Source organism: Rhinatrema bivittatum, chromosome 2 (genome assembly GCF_901001135.1).
Source record: "Rhinatrema bivittatum chromosome 2, aRhiBiv1.1, whole genome shotgun sequence".
Lineage (NCBI taxonomy): Eukaryota > Metazoa > Chordata > Amphibia > Gymnophiona > Rhinatrematidae > Rhinatrema > Rhinatrema bivittatum.
In genome coordinates this window covers 222,408,643-222,423,539 of record NC_042616.1, presented here as the reverse complement: position 1 = coordinate 222,423,539, position 14,897 = coordinate 222,408,643, and the positions used below count along the sequence as shown (strand labels likewise).

Below are 14,897 nucleotides of genomic sequence, written 5' to 3'. Positions count from 1 at the left end.
TGTGCCAGAGAGCCCTGTACTGCTCCTGTTGGGGAAATCTCCTTATCTAGCCATCCTGACTGTGACACAGATGAATGAGAATATCGAAACCAATCCCTTAACCAGGCAGCCCATTAATAACTACATAGATCTTGGAGACCGTACCCCTCTACCATTTAGGTCTGTATAATATTGCCAAGTTAAATGAGCCATCCAATTATGCCAGATAAAACTGCCCATCAGGCCATTTAAAGACGTGAATGCAGACTGAGGTACCCAACATGGGATGTGTTGAAACAGATAAAGAAGCTGGGATAGAAGATTCATCTTGAGCAAATCCTCCACCACCACCACCACCAATTCCATGCAATGAAGAGGTCCATCTAACCCTGAAGATTCTTCCTAATCTGAAACAGCACTGGCACAAAGTTCAACTTTTACAGGTCTTGGAAAATAGAAGAAACCCTCACACCCAAATATACAAAACTTCCTTCAACCACCTTGAAACCGGCCAACAGTGGGAAATATAACTCCTATGATTCAAAAAAAGCATTTTTGATTTTTCATAATTAATATGATATCCAGACACTGCCCCATAATCAGATAGCAGCTTCATCAGAGTAGGAGCTGAAATCCTCACTTGAGACAAGAAAAGAAGAATGTCATCAGCATATAGTGAAATGTTGTGCTCCTCTCCATCAGTCCAGAAACCTGCAATCTTCCTGCAAGCCCTGATAGTCTGCACCAAAGATTCTATAACCTTATCAAAAAGAAGAGGTGAGAGAGGGAACACCTACCTACTTCCACTCTGGATAATAAAGGGGGAAATTAAGCCACCATTAATGCTTGGGGAAAGTGTACATTGCTTGAACCCATTGTATAAATTCATCCAGCAGTCCAAGTATCTTCATTTCAATGCACGCATGTCGGATGCACCCACACAACAAAATGTGAAAAAAATTCAAGGGGGTGTAGACTTTCTATAGCCACTGTACTTTATGCTTAAGCGCCATCAAATAAGTATCTGAATTAGCGATATTAGATGACACCAATTCAGCCTGGATCTGGAAGGTTTTTAACCGCATACTGATCACTTTTTAGAGGCTCCTAAAAGGCAGTTCTGGTCTCCTGAAAATGACCAGGCCTTTTCAAAGAGAATAAAGTTGCACCTGTAACATCCAACAAAAGAAAAATTTCTCTTAATGGACCGGACAAAATGTTACAAGAGCTACTCCTGTGTGTGTGTGTGTGTGTGTGTGTGTGTGTGAAGCTGTGATCCCAACAGGCACCATGAATGTGGAATTTTGCAGAAGACAACATTATATCCTGAAGATGAGAGAGAAAGGGCCATCATTCTTTCTAATTTACAAGGCAAGGTGACGGTGCTTTCACTGATAACCCATCTCTGCCTAACCATGCAGACCCAGAGTAAGCACAGCCAAAATGGTGTTTATTTAGGATACTTGTTACTCGCCTTACTACATCAGCGCCCAAAGTGAGGTACAAAACAAATACAAATATGATCCAAACACCACAATGCACATTAATAAATGCAAAAGTAAAACCAAAACATGACAAAAGTAAAGAATTAAAACAGAAAAGCAATATGAAAATGGGGGAAAAAAATACAGCAGAATTTAAATATCAACCCAACCACTTAAAATCAATAGTTAACTCCGTCCTGTAATCAGTGCGATCTTGGGCTTCTGAATTTCTAATTCCAGCCAAGTATTTGCCTTGAAAAAATGAACTTCCCCTTTGTAAGCCTACATAAAACCTGCTCCCAGAAGCCCTCCAGTCTGTCCCAGGACTTGGGCATGTAGGCGAATAAAGGCAGCACTGAAAGCCATATCAGAATTCTGACAGACTTTCCCTAATTAAGCACCCACCTTCCTCTCTTGGGCCTCATTTGAAGGCATTTCCCAATACCACTGCAATGATAGTCTTTGCTTTCGCTGCAGAAACAGAAGCTTTAGCGGTGAGCAAATTTTTCGGCTGTGACCAGCACCACTTTGCCCTTCCATCTATGTTTTTGGTTGGGGCCATCCACCCCATGTAATCCAATTTTTGTTTTGTTTCTGGTGAGACAACCAAACTTGTTGTGCCCAATGCTATTATTTGATTTGATGTTCAATTTAAATGAGAAACAGTAGCTCGCACCCACCCAATACTACTTTCTTACTAGCTGAACTCTGGAAAAGATTTGCAGTTAAATTTCTATCTTTCAGGTCGATACTGTAAGACCGCGGGAGAGCGGACGAACGCCCGCTCTCCCGGCGCGCGCACCGGCCCTTCGCCGGTGCGGGCGATTCAGTATTTAAATGAGGTGACGCGGGAAAAACGGGGAAAAGGAGGCACTAGGGACACTAGCGCGTCCCTAGCGCCTCCTTTTTGTCAGGAGCGGCGGCTGTCAGCGGGTTTGACAGCCGACGCTCAATTTTGCCGGCGTCGGTTCTCGAGCCCGCTGACAGCCACGGGCTCGGAAACCAGACGCCGGCAAAATTGAGCGTCCGGTTTTCGGCCCGACAGCCGCGGGCAGAATTCAAATTTATTTATTTATTTTTTTTTACTTTTTTTTACTTTTGGGGACCTCCGACTTAATATCGCCATGATATTAAGTAGGAGGGTGCACAGAAAAGCAGTTTTTACTGCTTTTCTGTGCACTTTCCTGGCGCCGGAAGAAATTAGCGCCGACCCAAAGGTCGGCGCTAATTTCTTAGAGTAAAATGTGCGGCTTGGCTGCACATTTTACTTACTGGATCCCGCGCGCATACCTAATAGGGCCCTCAACATGCATTTGCATGTTGAGGGCCCTATTAGGTGCCGCGGGTGGGCCGCGTGTTTTCCTCCCCTTACTGAATAAGGGGTAAGGGAAAACATGCGTCCAGAGCAGGCTGACAGTGCGCTCCGACGGAGCACACTTTACTGTATCGACCTGTTTATTATCAGACCTCTGTGGGAAATATGCGCTTGCCAGCAAGCCATTTCATCAGGGTTAAACACTAACTTCCCTTCTCCCTGACATTTGCCTGAATAAAAGCATCACTTGTGCTTAAGCCCCTCTGCCTAGGAGAGGATACCTGACTTCATGTATTTCTCTGGCCTATAATTAATCCTGTTAGCCTGAAAGAAGGGCTGGGTGTTCCCTAGTCAGAGGCAGGACAAAGTCAGGAGGTATAGATTTCAGCAGCCAATGATATGATCCGTGCACACCCCCTGAGCCAAAGCCAATGGTGTAATGACTCTTCTGTTGCTATGGGAAAGTAGCCAATCATGTAATGACACATCATCTGCCTTTGTATGAATGTACAATAAAAGGAAGAGGCTCGGGAGGACAAACCCTCTTTGCCCTCTTTGCCTTCCCTCCTCCTGCCTGCGATGAAAGCTCTTCATTACTGCTACAACCTCCCTCAACCCCCACCAGTCTGTCTCCCAGTTTTCCCCGCCCTACTGCTGCAACACTAATCTCCGTTTCCCAGGCCACTGTTGCTCCTTGTCTGATGCTCATCATCTGGAGCATTTGGCCTCTGTTGCTTGTTTTACCCTCCCCTAAGTAGGATCTTAAATATGCACACACAGAGGCAGAAAATGCTTTTTCATTTATGTTAACATTCTGCTTTTGAGGGTGCCTGGCGCGATATCTTGGTACAGGCATCTCTGAGCGGCACGGTACTTTCTAAACAGCCCGCAGAGTGGTAAAGTCCTCATGCACCTCGCACATGTGGAGCAAACTCAGGCACGTAAGGCGTGGCTGGCGGAGTGCGTATACATAGTCACGCCCATAATGTTACATCTCCTCTTTGGAGGGCATAAGTTAAGCGTGTACACTCAAGTGTTTTTGGATTTTACAAAGAAAGTGTGGACTCTGCCCCCTGGAATGCCTCTCCTTGGTGCGAGCAAAACTAGGTTATGCATACTTTCATGCACCCTGCGCCTAGCTCAAATTTTAGAACCGTCATTTATGCGCAGAAAACCAGATGTTACGTGAAAATTACCTTCTGAAAGTACGCAGAACATCAGAATTGGTGGGGAAGAGTTTATATAGAAATATTCAAGGTAAGAAAGTGAAAAGTCATTGAAAAAAAATGCATCAGAACAACATTATCAGTCTAACTTAAAGGCACAAAAGTCAGGACGTTGGGTGTCATGGTCACATCAAGACTAATAATGCAGCAACTCTTGGGCCTTTATCTCAAACCTCCTCATATTCATCTACCAGAATTTTATTTAGCATAGTAATGACAGCAGAAAAGGACCAGATGGTCCATCCAGTGCTGCCCAGCAAGATTCTTATGGTAGTATCTGCTGCTCCGCGCGGGATACCCCCATGTTAATCTCAAGGGTGGTAACCCCTGCTCCGCGCAGTTACTCCCAAGCCTTATGATAAGGGTAGGAGTATTTACACTCAAAACCAAGCAACTGTCAAACCCATACATTACTGCTAGCAACATTTTTTACTGGGTGAGGAGCCTTCTTGATAATTCAGACAATGCTGCTTGACGGTCTTTGCTTTGAGGCTGACCAGTGAATGCTGTGCACTAGTGATCCATCATATTCTTTTAATGGTTGAATTCAGCCAGTCAGAATTTTCTCCATATATGATCTTATGAATCATACACAATGTCTTGTGCTTAATTCTGAACTCAATTGGCAACCAATGTAATGTTTTTAAGACTGGCGTAATATGATCCCTTTTTCTTGTATTTGTTAAAATTCTTGCCGCAGCAATCTGAATCGCATCCATACCAGAGAAAAATAACTCATGCTAAGACTCACGACTTATCTGTGAGTCTCACGTATCTGAAGGGAAGGGTTGCCGGCTCACATGCAGCGAGCCCCTCTACTAGCATGCTGGAGCCATGAGACCAGAGCAACAAAGCTGGCAGGGATCACAGAGCTGTGACACCAAAGCAATGGGGCTGGCAAGAATCCTTAGGCCCCTCCACACAAAGATAATGAGGAGCCACGGTGACCAAGGAGAAGTGGCTGGCAGGTCCTGCCAGTTGAAGATAAGGAGGAGCCATAGTAGATAAAGAGATGGAGCCGGTGGAGATATTCAGGCCCTGTCATCTGAAGAGCCAGAACAGCCCTGGTGACTGAAGAAAAAAAAAAAAAAAAGAGTCTGGCAGGGATCCCCAGGCCCTGCCAGCTGAAGATGAGGAGGAGCCACCTGAGATGGGAGCAGTGGGGGCCTGTGCCACTGCTCCTCGCTACTCTGCTCTCTGCTGGCACTGTAAGAACTGAACACGCTCACGGCTGGTGGATGACTGGTGGGGATAGGTTAGGGGGCCTTCAAAATAATTGGAGGTTGAAAATGTATCCACGCACCCAAAATGGTTGAGAACCCCTGGGATTCCTAGGGATGAAAGGAGTACTATTTCAATAAATCCAAAACAGACAAATAATATTTTGTCTTGCTTCTTTCATTTGGAAAGCAATACGACACCCAAATATTTCCAGATTTATACCTGGAACACTCAACATCTGAAAAATCTCACTCTTTTTGGGGTAATAAATCTCACTTCGGGGTACACCATCCTTGGCAAGAAGTTTTATCCTCCAAAATCTGGGATTTCCCTTACATAACAGAGCGGTCATTTTGCCCATGGGAGGCAGATGGATTAAAGTCCACATCTTCTACCTATCCCTAGGCTTCCTTTTATTGCTGGCTCGATAGGATGTAACTACAGATAAAAACCACAAGTCCTATGCTTCTACAAAGGAAGCTTTATTTGTATTTCCAATTATATTTCCCAGTTCTAATGGACAAGGAATAGAAACAAGAGGTCTTCACTCTCACAGAAAAAAGAAAAAGAGACGCGTAAAATACAGCAGCATCCTCCTAACACAGCTCTGCACTACTGGAGGAACCACGGAGTACTGTGAATGTTATTTACACTTACTCCCCCGCCTTATCAGTCCTGAAGGTTTGCCCAAAGTGGCTAACAAATTAAAAAATACATTTCATAAAATAAAATGTATAAGCAGTACAAATTCAATAAACGTATAGTCCATAAAAACAATATGAAATTCAATAAATAGAAGACAAAACATATAATAGCAAAATAAATAATACTATTATCATCACCCTAGGTCACAATTGCTTCTCTCACTAGTGACAAAACCAGCTATGGCAAAATGATTACTTGTTTAAACACTCAGACCATTGAAGGCTGGTATACTGGCCCATAATCTTGTGCCTAATAGAGCTCAGAATCCAGGCTAACCCAAAAAATAAAAAGTATAATTTCAGTCCCTGAGAAACTGCTTTTTAACTGCTCTGTCATGGGCTCATTGTGGTATGTATGGAGTCAGACTGGGCCACAGCAGGCTTCTTAGGCTGAATATTTCCACTGGAATTAGTCCCAGGCTGAGAACAGGGATGGGCTAGATGTCTGCAGTCCGATTCTTTTTCCACCTTGGCATCTGAATACTCCGATAAAACTAATTGTAGATTAACTAACTGCAACTGCTGTAACACAATATAAAACTTCACAGTAGACAGAAACCATGAGGCCCATCTAGCCTGCTCATTCTCTGCCTCTCGTACTACCTTGACTCTATTTGATCTCTAGCGCTACCCTTGCTTTCCCACCAATAAGGATCCTCTGCGATTGTGCCATGCCTTTTTTAATTCAGATACTATTTTCATGTATTTATTTTTCTAGTTAGCCCATATAGCCCAAGGCAAAGAACATCAGTAAAAGTACAATTAAAAATCACAGCTATGAAAAAAAAAACACATTACAAGCAAAATAATAGCATTTAAAAAAAAACATAAAGCAACAACTCATCAGTCAATACTTTCAAAGCAATCTCCCACCTCACTCCCGTTACATAAAACACAAATCTCACCAGAGCCGCTGCAGGCTCTCTAGTTGTGTGTTCCCGCAGCGTGCCTATGACGAGATGAGCAGCTGCAGTTGAAGGAATCCTATCAAAACTGAGTTATAACAATCTGTTTTTAGATAAAATTAAATCAAAGCATAAACCACTGCTGCCAAGTCATTTGAAAAAAAAAAAAAAAAGATTTTAACTCTCTAATTCGTCTCAACTGAAGAAAACATCCTCTCACTCAGGAGGAGATGTAACATAGTAACAAAGCAAACGACAGCCCATCATCCAGTCTGCCCAGTTGAGATTCATCCTCTTCTAGTAGATGTGCATATAAAATTCCTAAATATAATCCGGTACCAACTCCCTCCTTGGGTCTTCCACTGATTTCTCAACCGTCCCCGCCTGTCTATCCCAAGCAGGACCAAGCTCTTCACGGTCATCACGCTGTTGGCCTCCCCATGCTAGTCTCTGATCCCTGATGAAGTCCTACCACTTATGTTTTCGGGTTGTGCTGCCTCTCCGTGCAGGTTACCAACATACAAATGCACCATGCTGCTTTGAGTTCTAACTGCTGCTCTGTGCAGGTTATCCCAATATCCTTCATTTCAATCCTCTTGCCCCTATGGATCCTTTCTGATTTTCCCCACGTTTTTGTTTTTTTTAATTCCACTACCATTTTTGTCTCCACCATCTTCTCGGGAAGGGCATCCACCACCCTTTCTGTGAAAGCCTTCATGGATAATTTGGAGTCAATGCACTCCTGGGGAAATTCTGTGTTGCGCAGAATTCTCCTCCTGTGCGGATTTCTGCCACTGCCCCACAGAATTAGGCACAGGGACGATGGAAGCAGCAGCACTGGCAGTGGAGGCCCGCTCAGGCTGGAAGAGAGGAAGGAACAGCATCAATATCAGCTGGAAGTGAGAAAGGAATAGCAGTGGGCTGGCCTTAGACCAGAAGAGAGTTGGGAGAGACAGCGTTGATTCTTGCAGGCCGGAAAAGACGAATTACAATGTCAGCCTTGGCCTATTTGGCCTGAACAAAGGAGGAAGCAGTGCAGGGTCTGGTGGAGCCTGAATGAGCAAGGTAGACAGACAGTGAGTTTGTGGGAAGGAAGAAGAGAGTGGAGGTCTTGCTAAAGAGAGGATGGCAGACAGAGAGAAAGCTAGGGGATCTTGCTATAGTTGTGTGGGGGTGGGGGGGCAGAGAAAAGGATAGAGGCATGAGGAAGACGAGCGGGATCATCAGCCCTTAGCCACTAGGAGGAGGAAACAGGCAGCACTGGCCCCTCTGAGCAGAAGCAGGAAGAGCGGCAGGAGTCAGGCCCATGCAGGGAAAACTAAAACAGGGACAAGGTTGGGCCCCGACGCTGCAGGAGAAGGAAGAAGAGGAGCACTGGGCCCACAGACCTGGGGAAAGAAGCGGCTGCTGTGGTTAATGAGGCTCGAGATGAGGAGAGGGAATGAGTATGCAGGTATGTGTGCGGAAAGGGGAGAGGAGCGATGGTGCATGTGAGCGGGAGTGTGCGCATGTGTGCGTGAGAGAGGAGTGAGTGTGCTGGTGTATATGAGAGTGCAATGTACGTGGGTAAATGAGGCGTGAGAATGAGTACTTATGTGTATGTGAGAGAGTGTGAGTGAACGTGTGAGTATATTACTGAGAGTGTGAGGGAAAGAAAGTTTGTGCACATGGATTCCCCCTGCCCACTACCATCTCAGAGTGACTGTAAATCAAAAGTTCCCGGTATTGGGTTTAGGCCTTATGATGGGAAAATTCTGCACTAAAAATGTAAAAATCTGTATCTTGGGAGTAATAACTTTTGTTCTGTATTGCATTATATAAATCAGTATAAAAAATGGTGTTTATAGTGTGTTATCTGAACACAAAGTCTACAGAATTTTGCAGAATTTTAAAATTTTGTGTACAGAATTCCTCCAGAAGTAAAAACATTACCTAGATATTTTAGCTTTGAACTAGAGGTTAAGGTGCAACATCCAATTCTGGTCCAACTTATAAGGAACATACAAAGGATTTGCTAAATATAATCCCTCAGTTTTGAGGAAATGTAATTTTATTCTCAACTATCCATTCTTCACCTCTGACAGTCAGCAGTTTAATTTCAAAATGATGGTGGTGGTGGTGGTGGTGGTGGTGGTGGTGGTGGTGGCAGGGCTTATAAGAAGCGCCAAGTGGACAAACCGAGCACATCCACATATAATTTTGGACGGAGCAGATATCTGCTGGCCCTTGGCCGAAGACTGGCACTGCAACAAGAGGGCTCAAAATGGAACAAAATAATCCTGCGTAGTTGCAAATCCAGGTTCATGGCACTGTAGCCCCACTGGGCCCGGATTTGTCTGAGCTGAAAGCAAGCGTAAACAAACAGAAGGAACCAGGCCGTGAGGCAGTTGAAAAGTGGGTTGACATTATGGCTTGAGCAAGCCTATTCCAGACATTGGTAACATCGGGAGATTAACTCTGCACAGCCAAAAAGGATAATGAGGCTCTGTCAGGACTCACTCCGGGGAGACCATGACGGCATCGCACCTTCACAACGGGCGCGCCTTAAAGAGACTAGGAGTCGCAAGAGCTGGAGCTGGGTGATCTTTGGCCTGTGGCAGCTGCCACTCTCCACGGGTCGAGCCCTCGGGTGCAGGCAGCTGCCAGCACTTCCCAGACGAGGGCTGAGGTTAGGGTGTGAGTCAAAACCTTGGGTGGATCAGGCTCGAGGCAAAAGAAAGGAATCAATCCAGATGAACAGCGGTTTGCCGGAGCAAATTCCACAAAGACTGCTAGACCGGCAAAGGCGCGTCAGGCTAGGGATCCTTATATTTAGCCTACAACTTAAGATACATCCAATGCTGGCCTAACAGAGAGCTTCTGGAGGCATGTCTTCCTTGCTCCGATTCATTTGGTAGCTCGCTTCACAACTCTTTATGAACAAGAGTCATCGTGGCTCATCGCCATGTTTTAGCCTTGGACACCTGGGGCCTCAGGATTGGAATGAAGATGAAGATGTACTCTGTGCTTCTGTATCGCTCCATGGTGACACCGCACCTTGAATACTGTGTACAATTCTGGTCGCCGCATCTCAAAAAAGATATAGATGCAATGGAGAAGGTACAGAGAAGGGCGACCAAAATGATAAAGGGGATGGAACAGCTCCCCTATGAGGAAAGGCTGAAGCGGTTAGGGCTGTTCAGCTTGGAGAAGAGATGGCTGAGGGGAGATATGATAGAGGTCTTTAAGATCATGAGAGATCTTGAACGAGTAGATGTGACTCTGTTATTTACACTTTTGGATAATAGAAGGACTAGGGGGCATTCCATGAAGTTAGCAAGTAGCACATTTAAGACTAATCGGAGAAAATTCTTTTTCACTCAACGCACAATTAAGCTCTGGAATTTGTTGCCAGAGGATGTGGTTAGTGGTTAGTGTAGCTGGATTCAAAAAAGGTTTGGAGAAGTTCTTGGAGAAGTCCATTACCTGCTATTAATCAAGTTGACTTAGGGAATGGCCTCTGTTATTACTGGCATCAGTAGCATGAGATCTTCTTAGTGTTTGGGTACTTGCCAGATTCTTGTAGCCTGCTTTGGCCTCTGATGGAAACAGGATGCTCGGCTTTATGCACCCTTGGTCTGACCCAGCATGGCAAGTTCTTATGTACTACATGCTGGAGAGCAGGGATTGATCTTCCAACCCACATAAATAAGGTTTATTATGCTTTTTTGCAATGCATGAAGCCTCTCACCCGCCTTTTCATATGGAAGTTGTTCACTGAGCTAACCAAATCGCTGTTAGCTGTACATTTTTCGAAGCACCCAGGGAGGTGGAAGAATTCAAACACAAGTGGAGAGATGCAAGATCATAGGTGGTCCCTAAAGTTACTAAGATCAGGCACCATGCCAGAGCAGCCCCTCCAAATCAATTCATATTGGCACTGGTGCTGATGATACACCATTGTTGAGAAGACCATCCAGGGAATGCACGCTGGACCCCAATCGTGTCCTCATAAAAACACCACAGAGGCTGGTGGCATTTTATACTAACAGATTTATTGAGACAGAACCTTTCAAGCCAGAATGGCCTCGTCCTCAAAGCCTCGGTAAATCTAGTCTATAAGATGCCGGCAGCTTCCTTGTAACTTTTGCTGGGACACACTAAGAGCTGCCCCTCTGGAAGTTTTATCATCTTATTAAGAGAGCAGTGTGCAAATATGTCGGGCCATACTTTCCCTTCCATCTATTAAGTGGCTGGTCCACTCCTCCCCCACTTGAATCCAAAATGAGCTTTTGAAGATGCAAACAAGCTCAGTGCGACCAAATGCTTTTTAAAAAATAATTATTTATTTTTCTGTTTTTAAATAAGGAGTAGCCACTCATGCCTGCCCACTAGTATTTTCTTACTAGCTAAAACCCACAAAAGATTTATGATTAAATTTGTGTCTTTACACTCAAATTTTCCTCCTCCGAACCTCAAGCAGTCTCTCTCCCCTCTCCCTACCTTTGTCCATTCTCTCTACTACTACTGAACACAGGCAGCACTGAACTGATACAGATAAGAAAGAGCCCCTAACTAACTCCATGGAGCTTTCAATCAACTTAAGACAAACTCTCTCTCTTCTCCCTCCCCCCACCAGCAAGTTTCTGCAGCTAAACCAGGGACCGCCATTGTCAGTCTTATTTTACTTTTCCTTGGAATTTATCAGGGTTTGTTATTACAAACAAAATGAAAGCTAAAAAGTAGGGGGGAAAAGGTATTATTTTTCCATTTCTGCATTTTGGGCTGGAATGGGGGGGGGGGGGGGGAGAGAGAGAGAGAGGGAGAGAGACTGACTCATTATAAGGCTCTCATATTAGTCAACTATTTATACTGCTGTAGGAGGGTTAACTAGTATCTCGAGGTGAGGCTTTGGGGGGGGGGGCAGTATTACATGCACAATCAGAGGTATGAACAGCACAGTAGACATCAGTAAAGATTTGATGTGATTTGGAGTGAGGAAAAGTACACAAAGATGAGATTTGTACAATGTACTCTCGCCCTAGCTTGACAGCAGCTAGGGAGAGAGTGCATAAAGCATATCGCACGGCATAACGTCAGGAAAAAAGGTGTAGTTATTTCCGGCATTAAAACGTGCGATAACGTGCTATCGCACATGTTAAACACCCCTCATTTTCATAAACTCTGCTCAAACTCCTCCCTTTTAACTAAAATTTTAAAATTTGCATTATGGCATTATCACCGTCATTAGGACCCTAACGCCCGCGATAAGGCCCTAATGCGATTCAATGAATGGCCCTGTTTATTTATTTATTTATTTATTTATTTATTTAAAGTCTTTTTTATACCGAAGTATAGCAAAACATGCCTTCACTCCGGTTTACAGAATAACAACTTGATACATACAACGATTTTGATACAATGAACAATATATCACAATGATATATTGATCCAATATATCATTGATACAATGAACAATATAAATGGGTAGCATGTAAACAAGATGTTACGGGAACTATTAAGTAATTATTTTAGGTTGAACAAGTCTAACTATGTATAAATATTGCTTTAGTTGTTATAACAAAGACTGATTATTCTCGGGGAAAAATAAAACAAAGAGAGAAAACAGAGGTCCCTAGTATAATCCCATAAAGGCACACAAACCCAGGGCCAGCCATCTTATCATGGGAAATGCAACTGAAATATCACGCTCAACACACTGGCAAATACAAACAGCTACCTTCTCTTTACAGCCATGCTAGAAGTACCTAGCGAAGTCATATTCAATGCTCGAATTCAACAAAAGATTAAGAGGGAGGCATGCACCCAGGAAGCCACCACCTCTCGAAGGAACCACTGGCCCAAGCACTTCTCCACTTCATCCTTTCTGCAGACCCCAGGGGGGGCTTAGAACAAGTGAAAGGAGTCCTGGCGGTAAGCACTCCAGAGAATCTAACATCATGGCTCAGCAATATGATAACTGATATATGCACACAACTTATCAACCTACGTTTTCCTACAAGGGTTGTTTAAATTAAACTGTTCTGCTATACATAAGAATATTATATGAGAACATTTAGGAATATTTTCTTTGTTATTTTCAGATCATATGAATGTCATCCTTGTACTGTAAAACAGCCTGAGGAGGTTGCAGTGATTGGTCCACTGATTTTGTAGCAGGTAGCAATCCATTATTTTGTGCTCCATGCTAGAGGATCCTTGAATCCCAGGATCTGTTCACACTTCTGCAGCATGGAAAGGTAGGCAGGTAAGGAGGGAACACTCCGGGAGTGATTCACTATGAACATCAAGGGGGCAGGAGAGACCTTCCCATGTTGAGCAAGGAGAGGGGAAGGAACATAAGAACATAGGAAATACCAAGCTGAGCCAGACCAGTGATCCATGGAGCCCAGTATCCTGTGTCAGTGGCCAGGCCAGATCACTGGGAAGTACCCATCAGATCCCAAACAGGAAAGCCTAATTAATCCATGCTACTTACTCCCAGAATCGGGAGATGGGGACACCTATGGCTAAATAATGGACTTATCCTCTAGAAATGTATCCAACCATTTTTTCAGTTAAATTATTAGCCTTGACCTCATTTCTGGCAGAAAATTCCATATTTTAATTATGCATTGACTGATAGAATACCTCCTAGAATTTGTTTTAAATCTGCTATGTTAGTTTCATAGAATGGCTCCTAGTCTCTAGTACTTTTGGAAACAGCAAAGAAGTGCATTCAGAATTAGTTTATGAAACCATAACCATTACCAGGCATTTTAGTGACCAGGTAGGAAACGGGATTTGGGCCCTCATCTTGATCCCAGCTCCTTTCTTCCTTTGCTCCTCCACCCTGATCCTCTGATCTTTTTCCCCCTCTCACTCAGGATTGTAGAGAATGGTACATGCTTCCTGCTTTTTCCATTTACTACAGGCTCGATACCTTTCAGCTCCCAAGGGGCATTGAGTCCTGGGCAGCTGCCTCTCCTGGCCACTCCTAGTTATGGCTCTGATGAAAACCCACAGCACTAGATAAAGTGAGAATAAAGACTGTCATACCCTAATACTTGAAGAACAGGAATTGTCATCTCGGGGACACTTGGATTAAGAAGATATTATGGATTCCATCAAATAAAAGAATAATCACCAGCCAACTTTATTATCGGGATACTGCATGACGTAATGAAGAAATCTGGATTATTTCCTGCTCATTAAAACACTGTTTACATAAACTGGATACCCTGAGAATAGCCCTGTGCACTTGGGCACTTCTTTAATGAAAGACTTTATTCTGCACCATAATATCTGAAAATAATACAATGTGTGTGTGTGTGTTCTGGTTAACTGTCATTGTCCTTTCTGTACCCTGTAATTTTATTTTACTGTTATTTTAACATTTTTTTTCCTTTTATTTTAAGCACTTTACGTATTACTTGGGCAATATATGCAAATAGTGTCAGCCCAATAAAGTTGGCTGAAACTAACAGGGCTATACAGATAGATATCACACCAAACACGTAATAAGAATGGAACAATGTCTTTTCTGTACCCACGCGTCAAACTTCCAGCTCAGGTACAAAACGATCGCGATGTCTGCCTGGGTATGGAACCCTTTGAAGAGTCGGATCCCACGAACGCAAGGAGAGGAACCGCCCGCACTCACCGCTCAGATAGTTGGTCCACTTGTACAGGACTCCCTCCATGCCTTCCGCCGCTCCATTCAGCTCTGCGCCGGGGACCCCCCAGCGGTGACACATCCGCGCAGCGCGCGCCCCGGCAGCCGCAGACGGCCAGCCCGTCCAGGCGCTGCGCGCGCACTACCTAGCTGCCTCCTCCCCGCGTCCCAATCTAAAAGGACTCAGTGACAGCCCCCCAAAGAATGCCTCGGAAACCCCGAAGAGAAAGACCCTCGCCTATGGAACGGCGATTGGCCAAACGAGACGCAAGCACGCACGCGACAGCGACAGCCACTGTTCGTCTGAATTGGGGGCGGGGCGGAGGGAGAAGACAATTAAACGTTCTCTTCCTGGAACGCTGGGGGAGCCAATCGCGTGTGGCGAGAGAGAGAGGGCGGGCGGGCCCCC

At 44.4% G+C, this 14,897-nt stretch overlaps 1 protein-coding gene across 1 annotated transcript in view; it reads right to left on the bottom strand.

Moving 5' to 3' along the window:
* Positions 1 to 14,776, bottom strand: part of PLEKHA8 (pleckstrin homology domain containing A8) — a 103,996-nt gene extending 89,220 nt beyond the window's left edge. The window contains exon 1 of the mRNA XM_029589207.1: positions 14,477 to 14,776. Within this exon, the coding sequence (XP_029445067.1) occupies positions 14,477 to 14,570 (94 nt within the window). The 5' untranslated portion in view covers positions 14,571 to 14,776. The remainder of the gene's footprint in view (positions 1 to 14,476) is intronic.
* Between the last annotated feature and the right edge of the window lie 121 nt (positions 14,777 to 14,897).